The sequence below is a fragment of the Oryzias latipes genome, chromosome 13, assembly GCF_053564925.1.
Source record: "Oryzias latipes strain Hd-rR chromosome 13, Olatipes_Hd-rR_3.1".
Classification (NCBI taxonomy): Eukaryota; Metazoa; Chordata; class Actinopteri; order Beloniformes; family Adrianichthyidae; genus Oryzias; species Oryzias latipes.
Window position 1 is genome coordinate 33,310,143 of NC_136249.1, and position 25,010 is coordinate 33,335,152.

At 42.4% G+C, this 25,010-nt stretch overlaps 1 protein-coding gene and 1 pseudogene across 1 annotated transcript; one reads left to right on the top strand and one right to left on the bottom strand.

Moving 5' to 3' along the window:
• Nucleotides 1-5,265: 5,265 nt before the first annotated feature.
• tgfb1a (transforming growth factor, beta 1a) lies at nucleotides 5,266-23,665 on the bottom strand. Its single transcript, XM_004075222.5, has 6 exons — nucleotides 21,728-23,665; nucleotides 9,548-9,817; nucleotides 9,212-9,440; nucleotides 8,055-8,205; nucleotides 6,217-6,327; nucleotides 5,266-6,131 (listed from the first exon to the last, which is right to left on the bottom strand). The coding sequence occupies exons 1-6, from the start codon at nucleotides 22,053-22,055 to the stop codon at nucleotides 6,084-6,086; spliced, it is 1,137 nt and encodes a 378-aa protein (XP_004075270.1). The 5' UTR covers nucleotides 22,056-23,665; the 3' UTR covers nucleotides 5,266-6,083.
• Nucleotides 10,424-11,537, top strand: LOC144981548 (uncharacterized; annotated as a pseudogene).
• Nucleotides 23,666-25,010: the final 1,345 nt, after the last annotated feature.

Below are 25,010 nucleotides of genomic sequence, written 5' to 3' on the forward strand. Positions count from 1 at the left end.
GCAGTGGATGCAGTTTATTTTTACAAACAGAAAAGCAGCACTAAAGGTTTGGATGGATTGTGCGACTTTCAGGAAGACGGCTTTGTAAAAACAAAGTCAGAATATCTGGATTTGCCTTAAGGCTACTCTATTTTAAAAGCTGAGTCCATCTGCATCTGGACTGTTTGTAACAAACAGTTTAAGCATAGCTTTGTGTGTAATAAAAGTATTTTATGAGACGTGTGCTTGGTTTTATTACTGTTCTAACATTTAGTTTAATCCACCCTTTATTTAAAAATAAAAACAGTCTGATGCCACCTTTGGATCAGTTTTTCTTGATTTTTTTGGCTGACTTTAAGCAGAAAAGTCTAAAGAGACCATTTTACTTTCACCACAATAATGAATGTTGGTATGAAGGCATATTAAAATGGTTATAAACTGCATGATATGTTTTTTTTTTAAAGATCCTACCGGTTACCTTCCAAGTTTTAAAATGCAGAAATTGACTAACAAATGTGAAATGCAAAGAAAATAACCATTATATTGATTTTTGAAGAATCCTTTCATGTCTTGAACATCTATCAAATGACTTCATTGTGTGTAAAACTCCAATCCTGCTGGTAAAATGGTGTTAAAATAGACTGTAGCGTAAGGTTTGGATTAGTCGCGTTGAATCATTGGACTCTTAAAGTGATCAAAGCCTGCTCCTCGGTTGTGAGGCGCTCTGGTGTTGTCTAACAGGGATTGTGTGTTTGTTGACATGTGTGTATTTCTGCATGCGTGCGCAGAACTTCGGCACCTGTGGCAACAATGGCTGCTCGCAGCTGTGTGTTTGTCAAACAGAGCAGCAGCAGCAGGACATCGGCGTCTGTTATTACTGATTCAGTCTTAATCAGCAGCTGCAGCCAAAAAAAACCTCAGTGGACGTATAATTGCAAATGTCACACCAAAACACAACTTCATCTCTGCTGAGGTCTTCGTATTTTTGCAGGTAGGTGAAGTTGAAACGCTTGGATGTAAGTGTGGAACCAATCATGTTGGATGGGATGGAAAGCTCCAGCAGAATCCTTCGTTTGCTGCTCATGCGGCACGTGGATGGTGCTGGCAGTAAAAAACACCTGCTTGACCCTGAAATGAAACAAGCGTTCTTGTTGATCCTTTTACCGTTTTCCGGGATGTTCTGGCTCTGGGGCAGGAGGTGTCGGCTCAGCACTTTGCTTCAGTTTCATGAAAAGCCGCGAGGCTTGAAAGGAAGCAGCTGCTGAGAAATGATCACGGGCTGGAGGGACAAGCCTGCTGGAGTTTACCTTCCCTCTGGGAGTGTTCTATTAACACCGTGATAGATTTACGACCCTCCTGTCAGCCGTATATCATGTTCCGTAATTAAATCGAATGAAGGTACAGGCATGTTTTAATGTTAATGACCTCTTTTCTTCAAACAAAGCTGTGTTTTTCCTTGTTAAAGTTTGGTAATGACTCTGGAGAAAAATGCCTTTGTAACATTCCACCTATGTTCGCCTGTCGAGATAACCCGGAACACATTGTGCTCGGCTTCAATTATTCACCAGGATCTGGCAACAAGCAGAATCAAAAGATGAGACAAAATCGTTTTTTTCTGCTCACAAAAAGAGCTTTCCAAACAGACGCCCTGTGTTCTCTCAGGGGAAGAAAAAGAGCGTTTTTTTTTCTCTCTGTAACATGAACCCCTTTGGAACAAGATAGCGCAGATCGCTGTCACCTTGTTAGCAGCACAAGTAGCCCCCATGCTGCTCACCAGCTCAAAGCTTATGTAAGACATTTTGATGTTGTTGTGCTTGTAGCTGTGTGTCAGTGGGTTCAATGTTTTTCTGTGCGCGCGCCTCATTTTCCATGCAGTCACTGCCCTTAAGTCTAGGACTCACCAACGGGTCTGGACCTGCTCCTCTCATTCCCAATTCAGCCTCGCAGGCTGACAGTAATCCCCTGAGTACAGATGGGTGGGGGCTGGTGAGGTGGAGCTAGGGCGTAGGAGCTGTATAAATAATAAAAATTGTTGGGATGGCGCGGAGTCGTGCAGGTGGAACCAGGAATGGGGCTCTGTCTCCGGAGTTTTTCCGGGGATAAGGGTTAAAGTTACTGCACATGTGCAGCACCACATGTTCACTGTGCGTTTTTGACATTCAACCCAACCCTTAACAGAAAAGAGGATCTCTAATTAAACAACAGTACCTTATGAAAAAGATCACAACAGTCATCATGAAATGAAAAAAAAGCAATAAGTTACTAAAAAAAAGTTTATTTAAATAGACACGATGTGTATTTTATATTGACAGATTTTTGTTACCCTTGTGCTATCGTAGATGACCCCACCCTTACATTCTCCCTACCATGACAAAGGTGGATAAAGGTGGAAAGATTTCATGTAATCCATGGACACCAGTGAAGATCACAAATCATTGAAGAAAAAAGGTTCAGAGCACTGTCTAGTGGGTCTAGATGACCCAACTCCCAATGTTAAAGCAATGAGAAATGCATGAGAAGCGCTATTTTATAAATAAAGTTTGATTTGATTTGATTCAAAGTGCCTAGGATAGCACAAAGGTTAACGGAAGAAGATGAATAAATGATTTTTTTAACAGAGAACGTCCACGTAAGAGCGGAACACTCGCCTAATTTTCCCGAACCATTCTAAACCTGTCCGTGCCGCATGGAAACAAGGCAAAGTGACTCTAAGCAGAATAATAAGCAAAACATTTATTACAGGAAAACTGCAAAAAGATAAAATTCAGACAATTGTCTTATAAGAAAACCCCAAAGCTGAAAGTTGGCACAGAGACTCAGCCTGTGGTCAGATTTCAACTGGACTTCTCCCAGAAGAGCTAACACCATCAAATTATCCGACAGTTTGAGTGTTTGTGGTTAACCAGACGTCAAGCTTTGACCTGAACATTACAGAAAAACACAAGACGTTTGGAAATCAACCACAAAGATCAGCATTCTTCACATTTCCCACTACTTAATGAACAGAAATCCATGGATCCATAGAACACAGACAGAAATGTTGCTAGTTCCCTGTTTTTTCTTGTTTAGTGGAATCCACCAAATAAAATACATTTTCTTGCTCCACCCAGAGTATTAGAACATTTTTTTATGGCCGAAATGTCCTGAAACAAACTCAAAGCCGGATTTACACATCGACTCATTTCTGCGCTTGAATATTTTCTCAGTCTGGGTCAAAGTTAAGTTTCAGTGCGAAATTCATTTAAATTCATTTAGTTCATTGGGGCAAGTATGAGAGCTGGTGCAAACTCTGGCGTGGGCCTTCAAGTTTCTCAAGGAAGAACAGAAAAACGTAATTGGATTTTGGTTTGATACTTCACTGATATATTTATTTATATAGCACAATATCACAACACAGTTGTCTCAACAGGCTTCACACCAGTAGTTATACAAAACTAAAATCAGTTGTAAAATACAATGGCTGATTTCTAAACTAAAGTAAACTAAACAGACTAAAGTACCAGAACTCTTAGAGAGAATTAGCCTATCTAACTCCACAACTACATGTCTAATTAGTCCAGCAGACGAGCTTCACCCAAATGGAATTAGGGGACGGCTGGGGGCGCAAGACGAGCCAGAGGCGAGGTCCACGGCCAATGACAGGAGAACAGACGAGGCAACTGGAATCTGGAATCACTCTGGAAAGAGGGACAACACAGGAATCACCCTGAACCAGAGGCATGGAGAACTAAATGATAAATATAAAATAAAGGCCTGCTTACTTTAGATGAAAATGCTGTTTTTAACATGTTCTTCTGGTGTATTTTTATGATGGAGGACATACAGAAAATGCATCTTAAAATGTCATTTCTGAGCATTTCTTTATTCAACAGTCGTTAATCAGGAGCAGACGGAAAAAAATGCAGTTTGAAAAGGATCCTATTTGTGACGTAGAAAACATGCTGGGTGGGGTCACAAGCCCCCTGCTCCGCTCCATTCTGATGCATCTACCTGCAGACAAATAGATCCGTGTACGTCTTTGTTTTCCTCGTCTGAGCTGGAATCTGTTTCTAAACGGAACGGCTGGATAACCCTAATATTGCTCGCCATTTTTGTTGCATCGTGATGTTAGGTTGGGGGTGGGAGGGGCTGTAAGCTAGTGGGAGCAGAAACAGAAAGCAAAAAAAGAAACGACAGAGGTTTTCAATTTTTGCTAAAAACTGCATAATCCTGATTAAAAGATCATTGGGAATGCTTTGAAAATACATCAAAATAGGACCAGAGTGGGTTTTTAGTGCTGGAGCTGATGAGAGCAACGGCAAAATAACACAACCTCTTTGAACTTCTGTAGCTCTTCAACTGTTTGTGCAACTACTGTAACTCCAACATATTTCAACATGGAGAAAAGCAGCGACATTACAACGAAACAAAACAGAACTAAGTCGCTTTTGTCCACATCGGGATCCGTTGGAATAACCTTAATTGCAAAAATGGTCAAAGAGTTACGGTAGTGGAGAGAATGTCAAGACTGGAACTAAAGCTTTGGTGTTAAAGGGTTTAAAAAAAAATAAAGTAGTAATTTTTTAAAAACTAATTTCAAAATAAAACTCCTCTTGTAGCTCCAAAGGCTACCGTTTGGCTTAGCCATCCACTGATGACAATAAAACAGAAGGTTTCATAGTAACTACATTTCTTAAGTAACTAAGCTTTAAGAAGTGTAGAAAAGCAAAGCAAACAAACATTGAGATGGGCAATCTTCTCGGTGTAATTTGTCTATTTAGCATCCATGTGGTCTGGTTGATGACACCCCCTTTTCTTTTGCTTTTTAAACACAAAATGTTTCAAAATAAAAGCTGAAGTGGAAAAGTTTCCCTCAGAACTGTCTGATCAGGTTTTGTTGGTAGACCTGGGTTGCTTGGACAGACAACAAAATCCAAAAAGACAAATCTGCACACTTTCTGCTTAAAATGCAAAACACAACTATGTGATTCAATTCAATTGATTTATTTCCGTTTGCTGTCTTCACTGAAAGACTTAAAGTCTGACACTAAACGCATCAGAAGAAGATGATGGTCACCGGTAACTGCCACAGTCATTGCCTACTTGTATGTACTTGTGTGTACATGTATGTATGTGTTTCTTTTCATCTTCTTAACTAATTATATTCCAACCAATTCATGTCTTGTTTGTCTTATTTAGGTTTTGTTTGTTTTGATTGCATGAATAAACCAATTCCAGTGACATCATACCCATGAGCCTTTGGGTCACCACCAGGTTTGACACAAAAGATAGAAGACTGGCTACGAGTGTGGTAATAAGCACAAAACTGAAAAATCTTTATTTCTTTTAAATGTCTCTGCATGTACAGATCAAATTTTCACAATATTTAGAATTGATAACACAAGCCTGAAAACAACAATATTTTTCTACTCCTGGTTAAAAACCAGTAAGTCATGAACAGTCTCAAAGGGGACGTTTCATTATAATTTGTTGACTTAAAAAGAGATGGACGGTTTGTGTTTTGCCGGCTCTCAGGTCCAGCCCTCCAGTCAGTTAAAGGGAGATTCCCCAGGTTGGACTGTCCCTGTGATTTCCTTTTTTTCCCCCCTACCACACATCCACGGAACATCTGCAGCATTTTCTTTCAGGAAAACCCCAGCAACCAGCTTTGCACCTGAGAGCTAGCACCTGTTAATGTTGAGCTCTTTGGAGAGTTGTTGAGGCGGAAATGTCGCGTCCGTGAACACAGACGTTTTTCCATTCGGCTTACATCCTAAGTCCAGTTTCTTCTGGACTGTATCAGATGATTCTCTGGGTCAAACATCTTTCAAACAAATAAATAAAGTTGCAGTAACAGCAAAAAGTTTACAAAAAAGTATGTACAAAAAAAAACAGCATAAAGAGGTCCATCGGGAAACCCCTACATGTTTCCAGAGCACGTTGGGACTACAGCCCAATGCTCCCTCAGGGTGGATGGGTTAATGCAGGGAATACAATTTGGTGATAGTAGAGGAGATCGCAGTAGAAGGGGTCCAGGTGACTGGTAATACTTAGTACTTCCTAGTCCACCTCGGTAAAACAAATTCCTCCATTCCAGTATGTCTTTAGAACAGCCTGTTGTACATTTAACAACATCTGCAGGACTTCACAATCATATTGGACAAGCTCTCGACCTGAAAGCAGAAGAACAGAGTGTATAAGTGCTAAGATGGCATTAGGCCTGCACACATTGAGGAATGAAACAGTTTGTGTGAATACCTTGTGTTGTCTTCCCACATAGTAGAGGATCGGCAGAGGCTCCAGTGTCTGGGGAACACAGCATGGCTGGGCAGATGCTCCCGGGTTATGATGCTTATACAGAGCCAAAATCTGTAAAACAACCAGATTATATATTCAAAAACTCTACTGGACCTACTGTTTTTAATCAGAATTTCTTTCAGGACTTTGTATCATCAAATGAAGGTTAGTTTGAGAAGAGTTAATGTATTTAACATTTTCCAGACTTGTGAGGAATACTTTTTCAAGTATTCTTGAGAATTGGCAGAGTAAAGACACTGGTCTGTAATTTGTTAGTTGATGTTTGTTCCCTGATTTGTGTCATGGAATTACTTTAGCTAGTTTTTTGTGGAAATGTTCCTGTTTAAAATGATAAATTATAAATGTATGTTAGCGGGTCAACAATGGAATCAATTACTTTTTTACCAGCATCATATTATTACAGTAGTCTGTAGATGTTTTGCTTTTGAATTGCTTGACGATTTTTAGAATATCTTTTGCTTCCACAGGTTTCAAATAGATTGTGTTTGGATTTCTCTTTATGTAGTGTTCATTAGTTTCCTTTTCTGATTTACTGGCATAGTTTCGTTGGCTAACTATAGTTTATTTCACTTAGTATGCTATTTGTAATAGTGCTCGATCATTGTACACTTCCAGCGATCTTTGGAATCTAATCTACTTGCTTTGGTTCAGTGCTGGTCATTTTCATTAAAACCCATCTCGATGTCCATTATATGCAACACACAATGATGATGGCCAAGTTAACAGTAGCTCGTTCTTCAGCTTTTTCTTGCTCAAAAGATAAAAGAGATCAAAGCCAAAATCACTGGAGAGTTCGAAAAGTCATTTTAAAATGGGCAAAATCAGTAACATTGAAATGGCTACAAGGTTACTGAAATTTAAACTGTGTGTGACTTATATAGCTGTTACTAGTTAGCATTAGCCAATGGTCATTTGTGCTAGCTAGTTTAAATGGGAACCATCCATGCCTATTAGGTGACAAAAACTGTTTTATGTTTAGGATAGATGTTAAGACATAATGTATATGGATAATCCATTCATCCATCCATTTTCTATACCCACTACGTCCCTTTCGGGGTCACAGGTTGTCGCAGCCTGTCCCGGCTACTGCTGGGCAAAGGACAGGTTGCCAGTCTGTTGCAGGGCGCATTTAGATACTGGTAAATAATGCAACATGTGCGTAATGAGATCAAAGCACAAGACTGCAGTGGCTGGAACCTGAACTATTATAAAAATATCTACTAAAGATAGCTCTAAGTAGCCAGGCTAATAGTAACTAATGCTAGCTAACTAATATTTGTTTCGTGTGATAAGTCCAATAAGAGATGGCTCTCCTTTTAGATTTTGGGTCTCAGAGGCAGAACTTATGGGCTAATTGGTGGCTAGCTGTACATTAATGTTGCTCTCTTGAAACTACTAGACTACTAGCGGTAGTTGACACGTTAACTAAAAAAAAAAAGAAATTGCACCAAGTACTTCCCCTAATAAAAACTAACCAGGTAGTTTGGGGATTAGGGATAAACTAAAGTTTGACATACTGTTCAGTAACCACTGTGACCACAAGGGTTTGGCTAAGAAAAGTCTTTGGCTTAAGTAGTCTATTTATTTGTTTGCTTGTTTATCACATACATAGCATCATCACATAAGACAACATAATTAAATAGAAGATTAAACTAGACCATTACCTTGGGTAGTAATTTTCTTTTGTTTAATCAATGAAAACTCAAAGTTTGTAAAAATGTAATTAAAAAATGCAATCTAGTTCTAGAAGAAATAACACATAAAGGTGAGAATTTTACCTGAGAGTATTTATTTTCAGCGTTCCAGATATAGCTGCAGGACCCCTTGCAGTAGTTTGCATAGTATCCTGTAGGTTTATGGATCCATTTCCAGCCCAGGTCTTTCCTGAAGTCGATGTACAAGCTCTGCATGCAGCAGGTCTCCGTTTGGCTACAAAAAAATTTAAACACATATAAGGTGGGATAACAATGTGTTTTTGAAGTTTATATTAAAAAGGTTTTCCTTTAAGGTCTTAAATTCCTCTGGAGCCTAAACTTTGTTCATGTTGTCAACCCTAAGTGCCCCTTCTTATGTACATCTTGAAATTTAAACACACTGAGCACACTGCTTTGCACTACACACACACCACTAAAGGAATACATTAAGAATTTTAGAAAAACAATAATTTTGTTGACTTACATGACATTTTCTGTAAGAACTTCCCTTGTTTGAAAACTCATAATTGTGAGATGGGAATAAATCCAATTGAACTCAAAGGTAATCATCTCCTGCCTTGTTTGTGGCTGGGTGGGGTGGGGATGGGGGGTCATGGGAGCTTGTGGTGCCTATTTACGGTCTAAGCAGTGAGGGCTTTGGATGCTGACAGCTGCAGTAAGGGGCATCCCTTTATATAGTGGATTAAGAGCCAGGTCTGTTCACCACAGCCAAGTTGGCCCCCATTCATTCAAATGTAAAATCTTCCAGTCTTACAACAGAAACAAAAAATGTATTGCCTGGTTTCAGAAACAGTTTCTTCCACTGTGGTTAAATTGCAAGACTGCTGCTTGTTTGGTAAATGTAAATAACTCGTTATTTTGTTCTATATCTAAACCTTTTGATTGACAGGCAACACATTGGCTTCTACAAAACCAATGTCACATGATTCCAGTAATCGCTTTAACATTCAGTTGACACTGTCTGCTGCTTTTTAAGAAGAAAAAAAAAGGTTCTTCTCACTCAAGTATGGTAAAAATGGTATATTCATGAAACAGGAATACAGTAACTGGATTGTTTACCAGTAAGATAAATGCTGGTTTGACGTGGGATAAGACAAGACTGGTTTATTCTGAAAAGTCAACAAGTAAAAGTGTAAGATGTTAACTTTGAGACTGTCATGTGGTCTGTTCCAGGCCCTGCTGATCTGTGTTGGTTTGGCTGTAAGTATGGCTTTGCTTACGCTGTACAAGTGTCGGACGAGTCCGTGGAGCGTTTCTTGCGGGAGGTGAGGTGGCTGCTCATGTTCTGGGGGATGGACATGGTGAGGATGTAAGGCACCGGCTCGGTCAAGGTTTGTATAAATGCTGTGTCTATCCGCTTCTTCTCCATCCCAGAAATGTCGAAACTGAAAATGGTGGAAGACTGTCCACAATCGCAGAAAACACGCAGTTCAAAGATCTGTTCGATCTCTGGAAAACAAAATGATCAACAATCAAAGTCTTGTTGGTGATTTGGGCGTGTAAATAAATGAGGGTAGTGAAATCAAATTCCCAGAGAACACGTCTGGTTATATCACCTGTCTTTCTGAGCCAAGCTCTTAGGGGTTCGGTGACGTCAAAGGACAGCCACTTGTCTCTCAGTGCATTGGTTATAAACTGGGAGGTGTGGTACCGAAGCGCAGTTCCTGCACTGTAGTACAGCTCCACCCGCTCCTCATCAGGTATCCTGGTGTTCTTGATGAGCATCCGGAGCTCGGCACGGGTTAGCAGGCTGGAGTCCCCCACGCTCTCTCGTATCTCAGAGATGTTGAAGATCATTTTCTTAAACTTCTCCGCGCTAGTTTTATCTGTGAAACAATAAAAGGTGAGAATAATTTATTTTGTTGGTTCAAACCATGGGATAAGGCCATAAAATGGGTGAAAGGTTCTGTGACCTGTGGTGCCAGATATAAACGCTGCAGAGGAAGGTACAGGAAAGGTGTAATGTGTTTGTCTATTTTTGTCACACTCTAACTTCAACACGAGGAAACAGTGGGAGGAATAGGAACATCCTGTTGACTGCCTTATCAGCACCCTTGGCTGCAAGTATTAGACAAAACTGCTCTGAATCTTTTTAACACGGCCCAAAAAACAGCTTGAACTCATACAAAAAACGCTCAGGTTGGGTTTGGTTTGCAGACGACAATTGCTTTTTTAAAATTTTTTAAAGTTTTGGACACTTGAAGATTTTTGTAGAAGAGACTCAACTGTTCTTCGTGTCTTTCTTTTTCTATGTCATTTTTATCTTATAAGTTTTAATAATCCAAAAAGAAACTAGAAGTTTCTAGAGTGCTGGCATCTTCCTGTGACGTCATTTCCAGGTGAGCGTACTCCAGTGCTGGTCGTGTTTGACTGTTGCTCTCTTGTTTGGCATCAGCCTTACCACTATTGCTTACTTTAAGTGTTATCTGGTTTAATATTCACGTCCAGCACCTTTTAGTAGCGAATACACTACTGTTAAACCGCTTGATGTTCACTTTTCTCAGTTTGCTAAATAAACCACTTCTCTTTAGCTAAACACTGCTAGCCTTAGCTTAGACCCTAGCATGGCCACCACTCCTTCTGCCTTTCCCCCTTTCTCCTGCCCCATGTGCCACATGTTTGGTGAGGATCCTGCCTCCTTTAGTGAAGATAGCAGTAGGTGTGTTAAGTGTAGTCTTGTGTTAGACTTGGAGGCCAGGCTAGAGCAGTTAGAAGCGCGGCTCCGCACAGTGGAAGCTAAGACGGCTAGCCAGGTCTTTACTCGTAGCGCGGGCCGCGCCCAGTTAGCACCCCAGCGCCTTCCCAGCAGCCGGGAAATACACAGGGGTTTGCACCGGTTGGGAGGAAACATAGTGCTAAACGCAAAAACTCAGAGCACCCGAGACTCCACGTTAGTAATAGGTTCTCCCCCCTCAGCGACACACCCGCTGAACCCTCAACTCTGGTTATTGGCTCTTCTGAAGTTAGAAACATGGAGCTCCCAGCGGCTACAGTCAGGTGTAATCCGGGGGCCAGAGTTGGTGACATCGAGGGGAACCTTAGGATGTTAGCTCAGAGTAAGTCCAGGATCCGTCGAGTCGTGATTCAAGCAGGCGGTAATGATGCCCGACGGAGACAGTCAGAGGTGGCTAAGTTAAACGTAACTTCGGTGTGTAAACTGGCTAAGACGATGTCCGACACTGTCATTTTCTGTGGTCCCCTGCCGAACTTAGTCAGTGATGAAATGTACAGCCGCTTTTCATCATTTAACCGCTGGCTTTCTAGATGGTACCCAGAAAACGGCATTGGTTTTGTTGACAATTGGAGCTCGTTTTGGGGGAAGCCCGGTCTCATACGCAGAGATGGCATCCATCCTACTCTGGACGGTGCCGCTCTTCTTTCTACGAACATTTCTGCTAGCCTTAGTCGGTCAACCTGACAACCCAGAGACGAGACCCGGGCGCAGAGCAGCAGTGTAAAACGCTCCTCTGAGCCTCCCTTAGGGTTAGTGCCGGTGCAAAACCCATGCAGGGAAAGTCAAGCAGGTCCTAGCTTTAGCTTATGTGCTGAAAGACAAATGAAAGGAGCGCGTCATAGAAACCTAACAGTGACAGACAGCAGTACCCACAAGCAGAATTATGATGTAATTAAATGCGGTTTATTAAACATTCGATCCATTTCCTCCAAGTCCCTCTTAGTCAACGAGTTAATTACTGATAACAACCTTAGTCTTTTAGCCTTAACAGATACTTGGCTCCAACAGGATGACTATGTTAGATTGAATGAAGCAACCCCCCCCACTTATGCTAACTATCAGAAATCCAGGATTTCAGGGAAAGGAGGTGGTTTGGCAGTAATATCACAGTCTAGCTTACTTCTCAGCCCTAAAGTTAAAAATGTTTATAACTCCTTTGAAAGCATCATATTGTCTATAAATCACCCAAACAGGAAGACTCAAAACCTGTTTTATTCATAATTATCTATGGCCCCCCCGGCCCGTATTCAGAATTTTTAACTGAGTTTTCCGACTTCCTATCGACTATTGTTTTAGATTCTGATCAAATTATAATAATAGGGGATTTTAGAATTCATGTTGATGACCCCAGTGACTGTCTAGGAAATGCTTTTGCAGCTTTATTAGATGATGTTGGTTTCACCCAAAATGTAAATGAACCCACTCACTGTCACAAGCACACCCTGGACCTTGTTCTAACCCATGGTATAGAGATCAGCCAGCTGAGTGTCTATCCTCATAACCCCATCATTTCTGATCACTTTCTGATTACCTTCCAGTTTACATTAGAACATGCTACTGCTCCAGTGAATAAGAAACAGCTTAGAAGAACCTTAACTGACCATTCTGTGTCTGAGTTTAAACACACAGTTCAGCCAGTACTTAGTGATATTCTGAGAAAATACTCCAGCTCCCATAGTATCAGTCCTAGTATAAATGACCACTTTGTTAATGATGCCTTACAAGCCCTAAGGAGTGCACTCCATGTTGTTGCCCCCTTGAAACCTAAGTTTGTTAGACAGAACCGAGTAGCACCGTGGTTCTCTTAAACAAGTAACCCGTTAGTTGGAAAGAGAATGGCGCCGCTCTGGTTCAGAGCAGTCTCTGAATACCTGGAAACATAGCTTATTAAATTATTAAAAAGCTATGCGAAAAGCTAGAAGCCAGTACTATTCAACCTTAATATCAGAGAATGGAAATAATCCAAGATTTCTTTTAGGCACTATTGCTAGATTAACTCGCATTGTTTTCATAACTAGTGCACTTTTCATGCGACATGAAAACTGCACTAGTTAGAGTCTCTAATGACTTGTTATTGGCCTCGGAAAAGGGACTACTTTCTATTCTGGTCCTGTTAGACCTCAGTGCAGCCTTTGACACCATCGACCACAGTATTTTACTCCAAAGATTAGAGCATGACGTAGGGATCAGAGGATCTGCCCTCCAATGGTTTAAATCCGATTTATCCGATAGGTATCAGTTCGTTAATGTAAATGGACATTCCTCTCAGTGCACTCGAGTTAACTACGGAGTCCCACAGGGCTCAGTTTTAGGACCCATTTATGCTTTATATGCTTCCCATAGGAAACTTAATCAGGAAACACAGCATTAATTGTCATTGTTATGCCGACGATACGCAGTTGTATTTATCCATGAAACCTGACCAGAATGACAATATAGAGAAACTGAATGCCTGCATCAGAGACATCAAGACCTGGATGATAATGAATTACCTCCTCTTGAACCCAGAAAAAACTGAGGTCATTATACTAGGTCCTAAAAAACCTCAGAGATGCTTTGTCTGATCAGATGGTCTCCCTGGATGGCATAAGTATAGCCCCCAATTTCAAAGTTAGAAACCTTGGGGTTTTATTTGACCAGGATTTATCATTTAAGGCTCACATATCTCAGGCGTGTAGAACTGCCTTTTTTCACCTGCGGAATATTGCTAAGATCAGAAATATACTTTCTAAGAGTGATGCTGAAAAACTCATCCATGCATTTGTTACGTCGAGGCTGGATTACTGTAACTCTTTGTTAGCAGCGTGTCCTAAGAGTTCCTTAAGAAGTCTCCAGCTTGTTCAGAACGCAGCAGCTAGATTGTTAGCAGGAACTAGCAGAAGAGATCACATCACTCCTGTGTTGGTTTCGCTCCATTGGCTCCCAGTTGATTCTAGAATCAAGTTCAAGATCCTCCTGTTAAACTATAAGGCCTTACATGGACTGGCCCCGTCCTATATTAAGGACCCCATAGTCCCTTACACCTCAAATAGAACACTTCGTGGTTCCTAGAATTAGTAAAAGTACATTTGGAGGTAGAGCGTTTAGCCACCAAGCCCCTGTTTTATGGAATAAGCTCCCAGCACATGGAAGAGAGGCCGACTCAGTTTCTACATTCAAAGTTAGACTGAAAACATTCCTCTTTGGACAGGATTATTATCAGACTAGTTAGTATTCTGAGATTATTTAACTTAATGTTAATGTGTTTAAATTAAACTTAATAACAATAACAATTAGTTGTTAGGCTGCTAGAAGTTGAAGCTGGGGTAACTATGGTGCACTGTCCTCTTTTCTCATCTACTTCTACCCTTCCTCTCTTCTCTATTCTTGATCATTATTCATCATTTAGTTCTCCATGCCTCTGTTTGGTGCAGTGTGATTCATGTAGTCTCCCTCTTTCCCTCTCCCCTCCTGGGGAGTGGGAGTGCTTCCAGATTCCAGTTGGCTCATCCTTGCTCCTGTACCTGACCGTGTACCTCGTCTCTGGCTCGCCTCTACTACTGCTTCCCGCTCGACTCGCGCCCCCGACTGTCCCCCCCCAACTCTGACTGGATGAAGCTCGTCTGCTGGACTTTAAATATGTAGTTGTAGAGTTAGATAAGTTAATTCTTCTCTAACAGTTCTGGTAAATCGCCTGTCCGTCCTGGGGGAGGATCCCTCCTTCATGTGGGCACCCCTGAGGTTTCTTCGTTTTTTCCGGAATCCAGTTTTTTAGGAGTTTTTCCTTACCGCAAAGGGGGGTCTAAGGGCAGGGATGTCCAGTTTAGCTTAGTCAGTTTGTTAGTTCAATTTAGTATTTTCCTATTTAATTCAATGTATATATGATCTTTTTGATTTTATGTTTAACTTTTTCAATTGCCGATACGAAGCCCATCGAAACGACTGTTGTTGTGAATTTGGGCCATATAAAAAAAATTGAATTGAAATTGAATTAAAGACTGTTTGGCATCTTCCTCTTTCGCCTGATAAAAATACACACGTTAACACACTCAGCTAATCTTCCTCTTGAAGGATAATAAGTTCGGGCAAATAGTTTATGAGCACTTCTATGATATATCTATATACCCGACCAGTCACACTTTATTCTCGATTTCCAGTCAGTTGTAGTTTAATTTCATGAAATTTTTAAACATGACCTGAATAACAGAATCTAAAGTGGGCGGAATTTTTGGTGCATTAGAACAACTGATCATTGCTAAGCCATATTCTGACCACCGGCAGTTGAAGCCCAATGAGGTTCAAGCTTAAGGGCACATGCAAACAAAAATGGTCCTTTGAACAGAAATGTAATGACAATGAAAGGGGATTTTTTTATTTTATTTTATTTTTGGTCTATGTTTAGAGAACTTTCAAACAAAACTGTTTGGTTTAGATGATCTCATCTGTACTCTGGTGAAGAACAAACAACTGAGTCCTGCTTGACTTGCAAGGAAACCCTGGTGCAGTTCAGAAACAGAGTAAATCCAGCAACTCAAAGAGAGGAAGTGAACCAAAGGGAGCTTGTTGACGTCTACAGAACATTTCAAGTAGAATGAAGAAGAAAATAGTCTTACAGAGAGAGCGAGAGAAAGCATCCATAAATTTTCCATTTAATTAGATGCTGGGTTATGGGGTGGCTGAAGCCTATCCCCGCAACAATTGGGCAAATGTTGGTTTCACTTCGGACGGTTCACCAGTTCATCACAGGACCACACAGAGATGAACAATCACACACACACACACACATGCACACCTAATGGACAATTTAGAGTCACCAAATTATCAACAGTTCGTATGTTTGGACTGTGGGAGGAAACCAGAGAGACCGGAGAAAACACACACATCCACGAGGAGAACATGAAAACTCCACACAGAAAGGACCCAGGAGAGATTTCTAACCACTCCACCACGTGCAGCCGCAGAAAAGGGGCAACATGAAAGAAAATGGGTGGTGTAGTGAGATGGTACAGGTGTTTATTAATATGACAATCCAAAGAATTCTGGGATGAACCATCTTCATTTTCTGAAGCTACGTTCAAATGTGGGTTCTTGAACACACGTTTAGCCAATGGTGTTCCCGCTGGATCAAGCAGGGAAGAAATTACTACTCTTTTTCTTTTTTTATTGTTTGTTAGCACAAGTCAGTCCCCTACGGTTGGAAGAGTCTTGGTGCGAAATGTCAAAGCGGTGCAAATCTGGTCAAACTTGCTCCAGGATTTCACAGCTCCATTCCGATACATGAAAGACTTGGTACCATAATTTCGATTCAGGCACAAACTGCAATTATTAATCTCTCCCATATTGGTCAATTCTCAACCGTTGGGACTTCTCTGAATTGAAAAGGACCCCATCCATACACCACTGCCAAAGCTGGGGCTCTTATTGGTCGAAGTTAAACTGGTTTAATGCGGGTTCAATGGACATGTTTTTTGTGGGCAGAGCCCAGCAGTTGTAGAAACGTGCGTAGCAATGCATGAACACTAGATGTTTGAAAGCAGAAGCCCCAAAGATGTTTCAATGGAAGCGGTCGATTGAACATGCAGTGTGAATGTAGCTTAAGAGTTGTCAGGTGTAAAATCAAACCCAAAAGCAATTTTTTTTCTATTCTGTGCCAACTGACCAAAGTCTGTAGGGCTACCCTGGTTTGAAAGCACTCCTGAAGCCTCAACCAGGATCATTGTGACATGGGAAACCCTACCGGTAACAAACCCTCTGAAGTTGGGTAATTTTCACTTCATGGGGGCACTCAATTTCTGCCGCCAAACTAAGGAAACGGAACAAAAAAACTGAAAGCAGTATTTCAGTCTGAAGTCAGTCCCATTCTCAGCTTCAAAGCATCCTGCTTTTAGTCGAGTATTATGTGTATGTAATAATCAACATAAACGTCTGTAAAATGTATTCCCTGTTGAAACTTTATGGGTTTTCTATAACCGTTCAAAGAACTTATGGGTTTAAAGTGTTGGAAGTGTTTAAAGAGTGGACGCATGTTCTTGTATAGCTGCTGCAAAGATGACTGGGGTGGAAGTCTGGTTTCCTCTCAGTGCTGCTGTCCATTTTTGCAGCTTTCATCCTCTGGATGTCTGTTCACGGTGACGGCAGGAGCATTCTGCTTGCAGAGTTTGATCAAAAAACAGATTCTAAACAGCTGTGTGCATTGAGGAATTCAAATGCAATATGTTAAATGCAATGAAAGTAGAATATAAAGTGTGAATTCAAATGGAAGCGGTGCAAAGGTGTGAGCAGGCGAAACTGGAGAAGTGTATGAATGAGGTCTGGCTGCGGTCCAAATCCTCTACTGTGTCTCAGCCTGCCAAAGCCAGGGTTCTCTGCTCTTAAGTCCAAGAATTACTTTGATAGCAACCCAACCCAGTCCTGCATTCTTCTGCTGCACACCCGACCCAAGCTGTACCAGGATTCTCTGCATCAAGCCTGTCTGCGCCTCGCGTAACCGGGGTCTCCGGCGCCTCCGAGTTTCAGCCCTCGCTGGACTGAAACCGAAAAGAGGCGATACAAAGAACAAGGGAAACGAACTGTCACTTTCTGGTCACACCCAGGCCTTACAGTCAAGTGTCTGCTTCAAAGTGAAACCCGTCACAGCATCGCAGTGGACGACAGAGAGCAGTGAACGGCTGATTAAAGCAGCAAATGCGATTCAGTGAAGACCTTCACCCAGGTTAGAGAACAGAGATGAATGTGTTAGAAAAGCATTTGCGAAACAGGAAGTGAACTCTCTTCCTGAGTAACACACAGGCTGCAGCAACGTCTTCTTACTAAAACTCAGTTCTCTCTTCTTCCCACAGATTTGACTCTTTTTTACACATTGATGTAGAAACCTTCACATTCTAAAGGCTTCTAGGGTTTCTCTCTATGCTAGACCAGCACAATCAAGCTTCACCCCTTCAGGTTGGGGTAAATATAGCTTCCCTGCCAGCATGGGTGTGGGGGGGGATTTGTGTGTTGAATAAAAGCCTATCCACAGGTAAGCCGGGGACAGCTGTTGTGACAGGTAGAAGACAGCTCTGTAATTACCAGACAGGGGAAGCAGATTCCAGCAACTCACTAAATGCCTGCCTGGTTTATAATCAGCCCCACCCTCCCGCAGCTCGCCTGCTGATGTCCCAATCTGTTTGCCTCCCACATGCTGACCAGCCCTTCCAGCCTGTGGTCTCTGTAATATATATATATATATTTTTAAAGTCAAATAATCTTCATAAATCCATGGAAGAAGTGGTTGAGAAAGCTCAGAAACAAGGTAAGTTCCATGTGGAGCAACATAAGTGGTGGAGGAGGATTGGTGTGGTCCTCAGGGGACGGATGTAATTGTCTGAAGGAATTTAGCCAAATTCACCAACGATTTACCGCAACAGAGACCGAGACAGTTGAGTTTTAGAATGTAGGACATGCAAGTATGCATCTCCACACAGTGTGTTTTAGGAAGGTAGGATTCGCCTAGTAAATAAGATAGAAAGATTATGCTGCCAGCAGCGTTGGGTTGTGTGCAGGTGCCACCCCTTGCCCCCGCATTAACCCCTTTTGACCCACCTTCACTGGCAGGCCTCCCTGGTCAAAGCTGAACGTGACAAATTTATGAAAAAACAAACCCACTTTTTTTTTTCTTTTAAATGACGGCTTATCGGTTGGTTTTGTCTCCATAGCAACCATTTTATTTCTTGGTCACCTGGGGGTGACGAACAGGTCATTCTTAGTAGGCTCATATTGTATGTTATATTATTTTGTTCCGCTTGAGTCAACGATTCACTGATTCAGTTTTCAAATTATTCGGGTAAAAAATGTGCAGAGGAACGCCACTTTTGCGAGCTCGCTATGCTAACTCCGTTAAAAATCAGCAACTACTTAAACGGACACTTTTTCCAATGATGCTGGAGGAGTGAGGAGGCAATAGATTGAAATCCTTAGCAGGAGTTTGATTTTTATTTTTTTTATTCAAGACCGCAAAATTTCACACTGTGGCCATCCTGTAATAATTTTCACACTTCCTTTGAATATCCTTGACACATACAGTATGTTTTAGTTGCGTTAATATATTTAGAACTTTATTTGAGGCCCATAAGATATTTTGATCCCATTCTTTTTCTTTTTGTTTCAACCACTGCGATGTCATATTTTTTGTTTAGGGAGGGCACTATGGCTACGATTCAATTTCCCTGGTACTATGTGCAAATTTAGCTGAGTATTCCAGTTTGTGGCGGTGGTGAAATTTTCACTCAAAGGCGCAGCTAGAAAGAAGAAATGCAGAAACAATCTGCTGCGGGGCATAAATATTTTAGTAATCGTGGTGACTAATGAGCAACTGCCTGTCTCATTCACACTCTTGGTATCTTTTAACAAAGATGAGGTGGTTTAGTAATTGTGACACCAAAAGACTAAACAAATACACACAAGGTTGTTTCTTTCTATTTGTCTGGAGGTTTTGTCTGCTTTTGGGAGTCACACGAGGCTAAGTTGGGTGTTCTCTGGCATTCCTAGGACTTAGGAAACACGTGCTCCCCCATGGGCACCGCTCAAACCGGACCTGAGTCACTCCACATCTCTGCGGCCATCGGCCTGCCTTCCTTCCTGCCATGCTATCCTGTCACAAACATGCTCCGAAAACACGCTGATAATAAGCTCAGGAAGCCCGGCAGAGACAGCACAGAGATGGCAGAGGAACAGATGGGGAGCTGGGTGGAAACCGCTCTGGGAGAAAGATATGATGTATGACGGGTAGCTAAGACGGGAGAACCCAACGCTCAAGTTACAGAACAGAAAACCCCCAACCCCCCCTCAGTGTCACAGCTGGAGAGAGAGAGAGGAAAAGGAAACCAAAATCTACTCTCATCTTGGTTTCTCTATGCCAGCTTGTTCTTGTGTTCCCACCTAAGCCAAGCAAAACCTCTCATTATGAAAGTTGCTTTGTTTTTCCTGCACAGAGTGCTCCATCCACTTGAGTCTTCTTGTTTGATGTTGGCGGATAAAAGTGGAGATCATGTGTTTGCCTCTTGATAAGGTGAGAAGTACGGGCACGCGGAGAACAATGGAGCGCCGGATCCATAACAGTTTCTGGCGTCATCGCAAATGAAAGCCTTTTTAGGAACTTGCAGCTTTGCCAGAGTGGGCTAATAAAGTAGTTAAGTAAGAATGCAGCGGCTATCATAAAGACAACATTACTCCAGATGAGGAAAACGGGCCTCATAACGAGTAACGGGTGTGATCTGTGATCCTCAAAAGCAGCCCGAAGATGTTGGGTGGAGATCAGAAGATGTTCATGTGTGAGGGGAATGCTGATCACACACTCACACCAGTCTGCTGTGATCCATGCTAACGAACAAATGCCCCTCTAGTCCATCTACTTCCAGGCCAACACAACTTTACCCCAAGTTCCAGTTTGACACTCTCTAGATTAAATGCAGCTCTTTTTATTCAAAGACAAGAAAAGGGGCTGTTGGGTGCTCTAGGTTTTATTCTTTGTTCTGGTTTCTGGAGCACAATAAGTTTAATATCTATTCATTACGTTTAAAGTTTGGTTTGTTTTAGCCAAAGTTTTTATGTCAGCAGATGTGGCAGTGGTGCCACTCCGGCACAATTGGTAAAGCTGGAAACCGGCCTTAAAGTTCCGCTCCTATCATCTATTGAACTATTTTCATAGCCTTTCCCGCAGCCTTTTATAATAATCAGGCCGTTTTTAGCCAAAATCGTTGAAGTTCTCTTTACTTTTTGCCCTCTATTTTTTTTTTAAATGGCAAATATGAGGTCACCAATTTCACAAAGTAAAAACCTAATACCATAACATAATGTATTGCTGGTTTTTCGCAAAGACTTGTGGGAAATTTCTAGGGCGCTTGATTTTGGAGTTGTAGATTCGGACAGCACGACAAAATGGCCAACGCCCTTTATAGTGCACTACGTAGTCAGTAGTAAAAGAATCCGGACACAACCATAGTTTCTGTAGAGCTGCAGTAGTTCATTAGAAATTGGCCTCTGAGTTGTGGACGAGACACTAATGCCAGACCCATGCAAACAAAAATACAGAGCAGCCGTACAGTTTTGAGCCAGACGCCAGCTCGGACGAGGAAAATGAAGACAAACATGGATGGAAGTGGAACGGAGCAGAGAGCCCGTGGCCACCTGGGGTCTTTTTCTACGTCACAAATATGATCTTTTTAAGTCTGCTCCTGACTCACAGCAATTTGAATAAAGAAAATACTCAGAAATGCAGTTTTGAGCTTAATTTTCTTTTTATATATGTCTTCCATCAGAAAAGAATTGCCACAAGAAAATGTTAAAAACACTAAAACACCATTTTCATTTCAAAATTGGATTGCTGAAGGGCTGGACTCGGGTCAGGGTTCAGGAGATGTCACAAAACGAAGCCCAAGATGAACCACAATAACATGGTTTTATGGTACCAGGACATTAGCAGAATCTTCTTGGTCTCAGTGCGTCTTGAAAAATGAGTTATTGATAAAGTGATAAAGTTACTGCTTCTAGAACAGCACCAGAACATGAAAGATTGGGGAGGGTTGGTAAAAAAGTAGACGTTTTTTCTGGAGAGAGATGAAATTTTGAGTTTTAAAGACAAACGTGGACTAGGCTTGATATTGTTCCAGTTCTACCTTAAGAGTTAGTTATGCTACATTTGGTTTGCTTTCTGAAGACTGCATGGGTGAGGGGGTAGACATGGTCTGGTCAACGTACTCAGGCATGGTATGGATCGGGGAGTCCACCCTAAATGAAGCTTTAGGAACCCGGTTGGTTTGATTCTGCAACTTTTTGAGGTTTTGATCAACTCTTTGGAGCTTCAGGATAACAAAGAAAACAGTCAATGATGGACAGTTTGCTTATGTGTTTCTAGAAAACAAAGAATTTAAGAAATGATCTGATGACTACAGTTAAACCATAAATTATGGTTGGCGTTTAAGACAAGGCGTCGGTTTCAGTGGGATTCGAGGTGTTGTGTTTGTGGGGTGAGTTGTCTGGTACTTACTGGTGATGTTGAACTTGTTTATCGCTTTTGCGAAGTACTCCTCCTCCTCCTGCTCAGAGGAGACCGTCTCGACCACTGTCTGCTGTTCCTTCAGCATGTCCTTGGTGTTGTTGTAGAGTGACATCAGGTTGCTGGGGATCTCCTCCTTCTCTCCGGCCTCATCCGGCTCAGGTGCTTTGGCCATCCTCAGCTTGCTGAGGATCTGGCTCCTGATGGCCTCGATGCGCTTCTTCTTTATGATCTCCTGGTCCACCGTCTTACATGTAGACATGCTGCTCACATTGTCCAGCATGTACGCAACCATCAGCAGCAAGAACTCCAGTTTCATCGTGACGGCTTCACCGTTCCAGGACTTATGAGCTTTTGGAAAAAGTTTCCCTGACCTTTTCTTTACTCCCTGCCTCCAACCGGGGATTGTTTAGGGAGCAGTGAATCACTCCGTGGAAAGGTGTAACTGACGTAAGGTGTTTACACACAACAGAACAACTGCAGCAGTGTGGAGAGTTCTGAAAAATGTGTGGCACAGCTGTCGCCACCTCTGCAAAAAAACACCAAGCACCTATCACTTCGGTTTTCTTTGCTTGGAAACAGGTGGAGAAAATCCCAGTCGGTTTCTGACACTGGCGTCCCACACACTGAAGCGAGCTCAGAGCGGAGCCGTCAAGCGCGGTCCCAGCACCAACAGCGAGTCAAAAGGCTTCTTCAGTAGCCATCAGTGCCAAGCACATGTGAAACACTCGACTTCAAGTCTTCACCTGCAGGATTAAACGGAATCCCGCCTTGCCGGGACCAGGTTTATACGCCTCCACGTGTCAGCTCAGGGCTGTTACTCAGTCTCTCCTTACATGTCCCCAGAGGCGAGCAAATGTAGATGGAGCTGTACCCCAGTCAGCAAAACGATGACTGATGTTGGCAGAGTTTCTCAATCCCTGACCCCCAGTAAACCTTCGGAGGAGCAGATTTAATGGCTGGAAACCTTCTGCGGGGAACAGAACAACCGGGGCAAAAATGCCTCCTCTAATTCTCGTTTTGCTTTTTAAAGTTTGATCAAAAGGACCTCTGGCTTCCTCTGCAGCTCACACAGCTCTTGGGGGGCTCTGAGTCGGCCAAGAGTTAATCAGATATCCCCGGCAAAGAGGAAACAAAATGCTGAGTTGAGCTTAAAAATAGTAGTTGAGAACAGACAGAAATGTGTGTGCATGCTAAAAGCAGATAGTGTGACGAGCACGTACTCCTCTCTGCTTTAACTACCTCTTTTTCAACAGCAGCTACAGCATGTGATCTGTAGCTGCAGAGCTGTTTTGTTTTTCCGAGGCCCCTGCCTTTCTACACTATCATCATCTGATTCCTCTAAAGAATGAAGAAGCGGTTATCTTCCGGTTTGCAAAGAGTGACAGTTGAACAGCAGACCTGCTATCTATCGGGCGGCTTAGGTGTCAGGAAACCCGGTCCTCGTGTAAGAGATTTTAAAGCTGACACACCTCTGAACAAGAGAGCAGCCTCCAGACAGTGCAAGCACAGCAGCGGCAGCCAGGGGAAGCCATCTGTCTCGGACTGCCTTGTTGTTTTGGGAAAGTCTGGCTTGTGTTCCCTGCGTCCATCCGCCGGTGTCACCTCGTATGTGCCCTCTGCGGCTCCTGTGGGCCTCGGCTGACACAGCTCCCAACCCCGGCCTCCCTGCCGATGCCTGTCAGAGCTTGCTGGTGGCAAAGTGATTTGTGAGCGCTCAGGGCTCCGGTATCTCACGCACGCTCTCTCGCTCTCAACTCGTCTCTTTTTCTGCTGGTTCCTGTTAGGCGTCTAATATATATCTCCGCCCAGGAAATGGGGGTAACGGCCTCGTAAAACAGCTGTGCGAGCTCTGCTGCCTGACTTCTGTCCACATTAGGAAGGCAGGAGATGAATAACTGACTTCAGCAGCGCCGGCTCTCACGCTCTGGCTATTATTGAGGCAAAGATGACAGATATGTCAGCCAGCCTTTGCACGACACGGCTGTCTCACTAACTGACTGCTGCATTCACCTGGTGGGGACGAAGGTGTACATGTGCCAGACCTAAAAGGAGGATGGGTGCTAACAGGTTAAGGAGGCAGCAGGGCTGGGGCTGCATGGTGTGTTTGTTTCCTGAAGCATATGAATGATGAAAACCCAACAATAAAGCGCTGAGGCAGAGTATCTGACAGATGATTAGCACAAGGAAGTAAGGATATGCTGGAAAGCAGCATTTGTTCTTTGTTTTTTTAATTGTCTCACATATTTTCGCAAGGTGGTTTTGTAAGTTGTACAATATCCTATCCATTATCTGTTGACGTTGATCAGAAGGAAACTCAAGGCCCTGAAATCCCCGGAAAAACCAGTGCGCACCGGCACTCAGCAGTACAAACAATGGGCTGATTTATGGATTTTTGAGCCATTCTGTTCCTGATTGTCCTTAATGGCAGTGGTGTTGGCAAAACATAGGTAAACCATTAAACATTGACACTGTTTTGAGTTGTACCGACAAAGGAACAAGAGGGCCATCTAGTGGGCAGAGGTGTGCACATATTTAGCAATGTAAGATACAAATAAAACACACTAATAAGTACCTAAAGTACCCCAAAACAGTAAAAGAGAAAGCATGTCAATACTTCTCTCGGCCTGAGCAGCACATCAAAGCACATTTCACCTGCCGTTTTACCACATGGTGCCCAAGCCAGCAACCTCAAGGAGTCTGTGTGAGTCTCACTTAGAGTCTGCTTTCCCATCATTCAGTGGAAATGTGCAGTGGTGTGTAGGAGGACCCTGGCAGGACAGTGTTCACAGCCAACTGAGAGATCAGATACCCTTTAAATCACGTCACCACATCAAACTCAGTCTGCTGGGTGTGTGCTGACGGGACACAAACATGGGGCTTCTGTGAGATTTGTTTCAAGGGGGTGAAAATATGGATTTTTTTCTTTTTTTTAAGATGCTGGCTCAGTTAGAATTTGATTTAACTCGGTACTATAAAAAGAGCCAACATTACACACACAGTCCAGGAAAACTCGACATTCTAGAATCAAAACTTTGTGTCATGAAGGTAATCCTTAGATCAAAATTAATTAAAGTTTAAGAAGGCACATTTATCTGTAGGATATATATCCCTTGTGCTATCCTAGGCACTTTAATGTTGGGAGCTGGGTCATGTAGACCCACTAGACAGTGCTCTGAACCTTTTTTCTTCAATGATTTGTGATCTTCACTGGTGTCCATGGATTACATGAAATCTTTCCACCTTTATCCACCTTTGTCATGGTAGGGAGAAC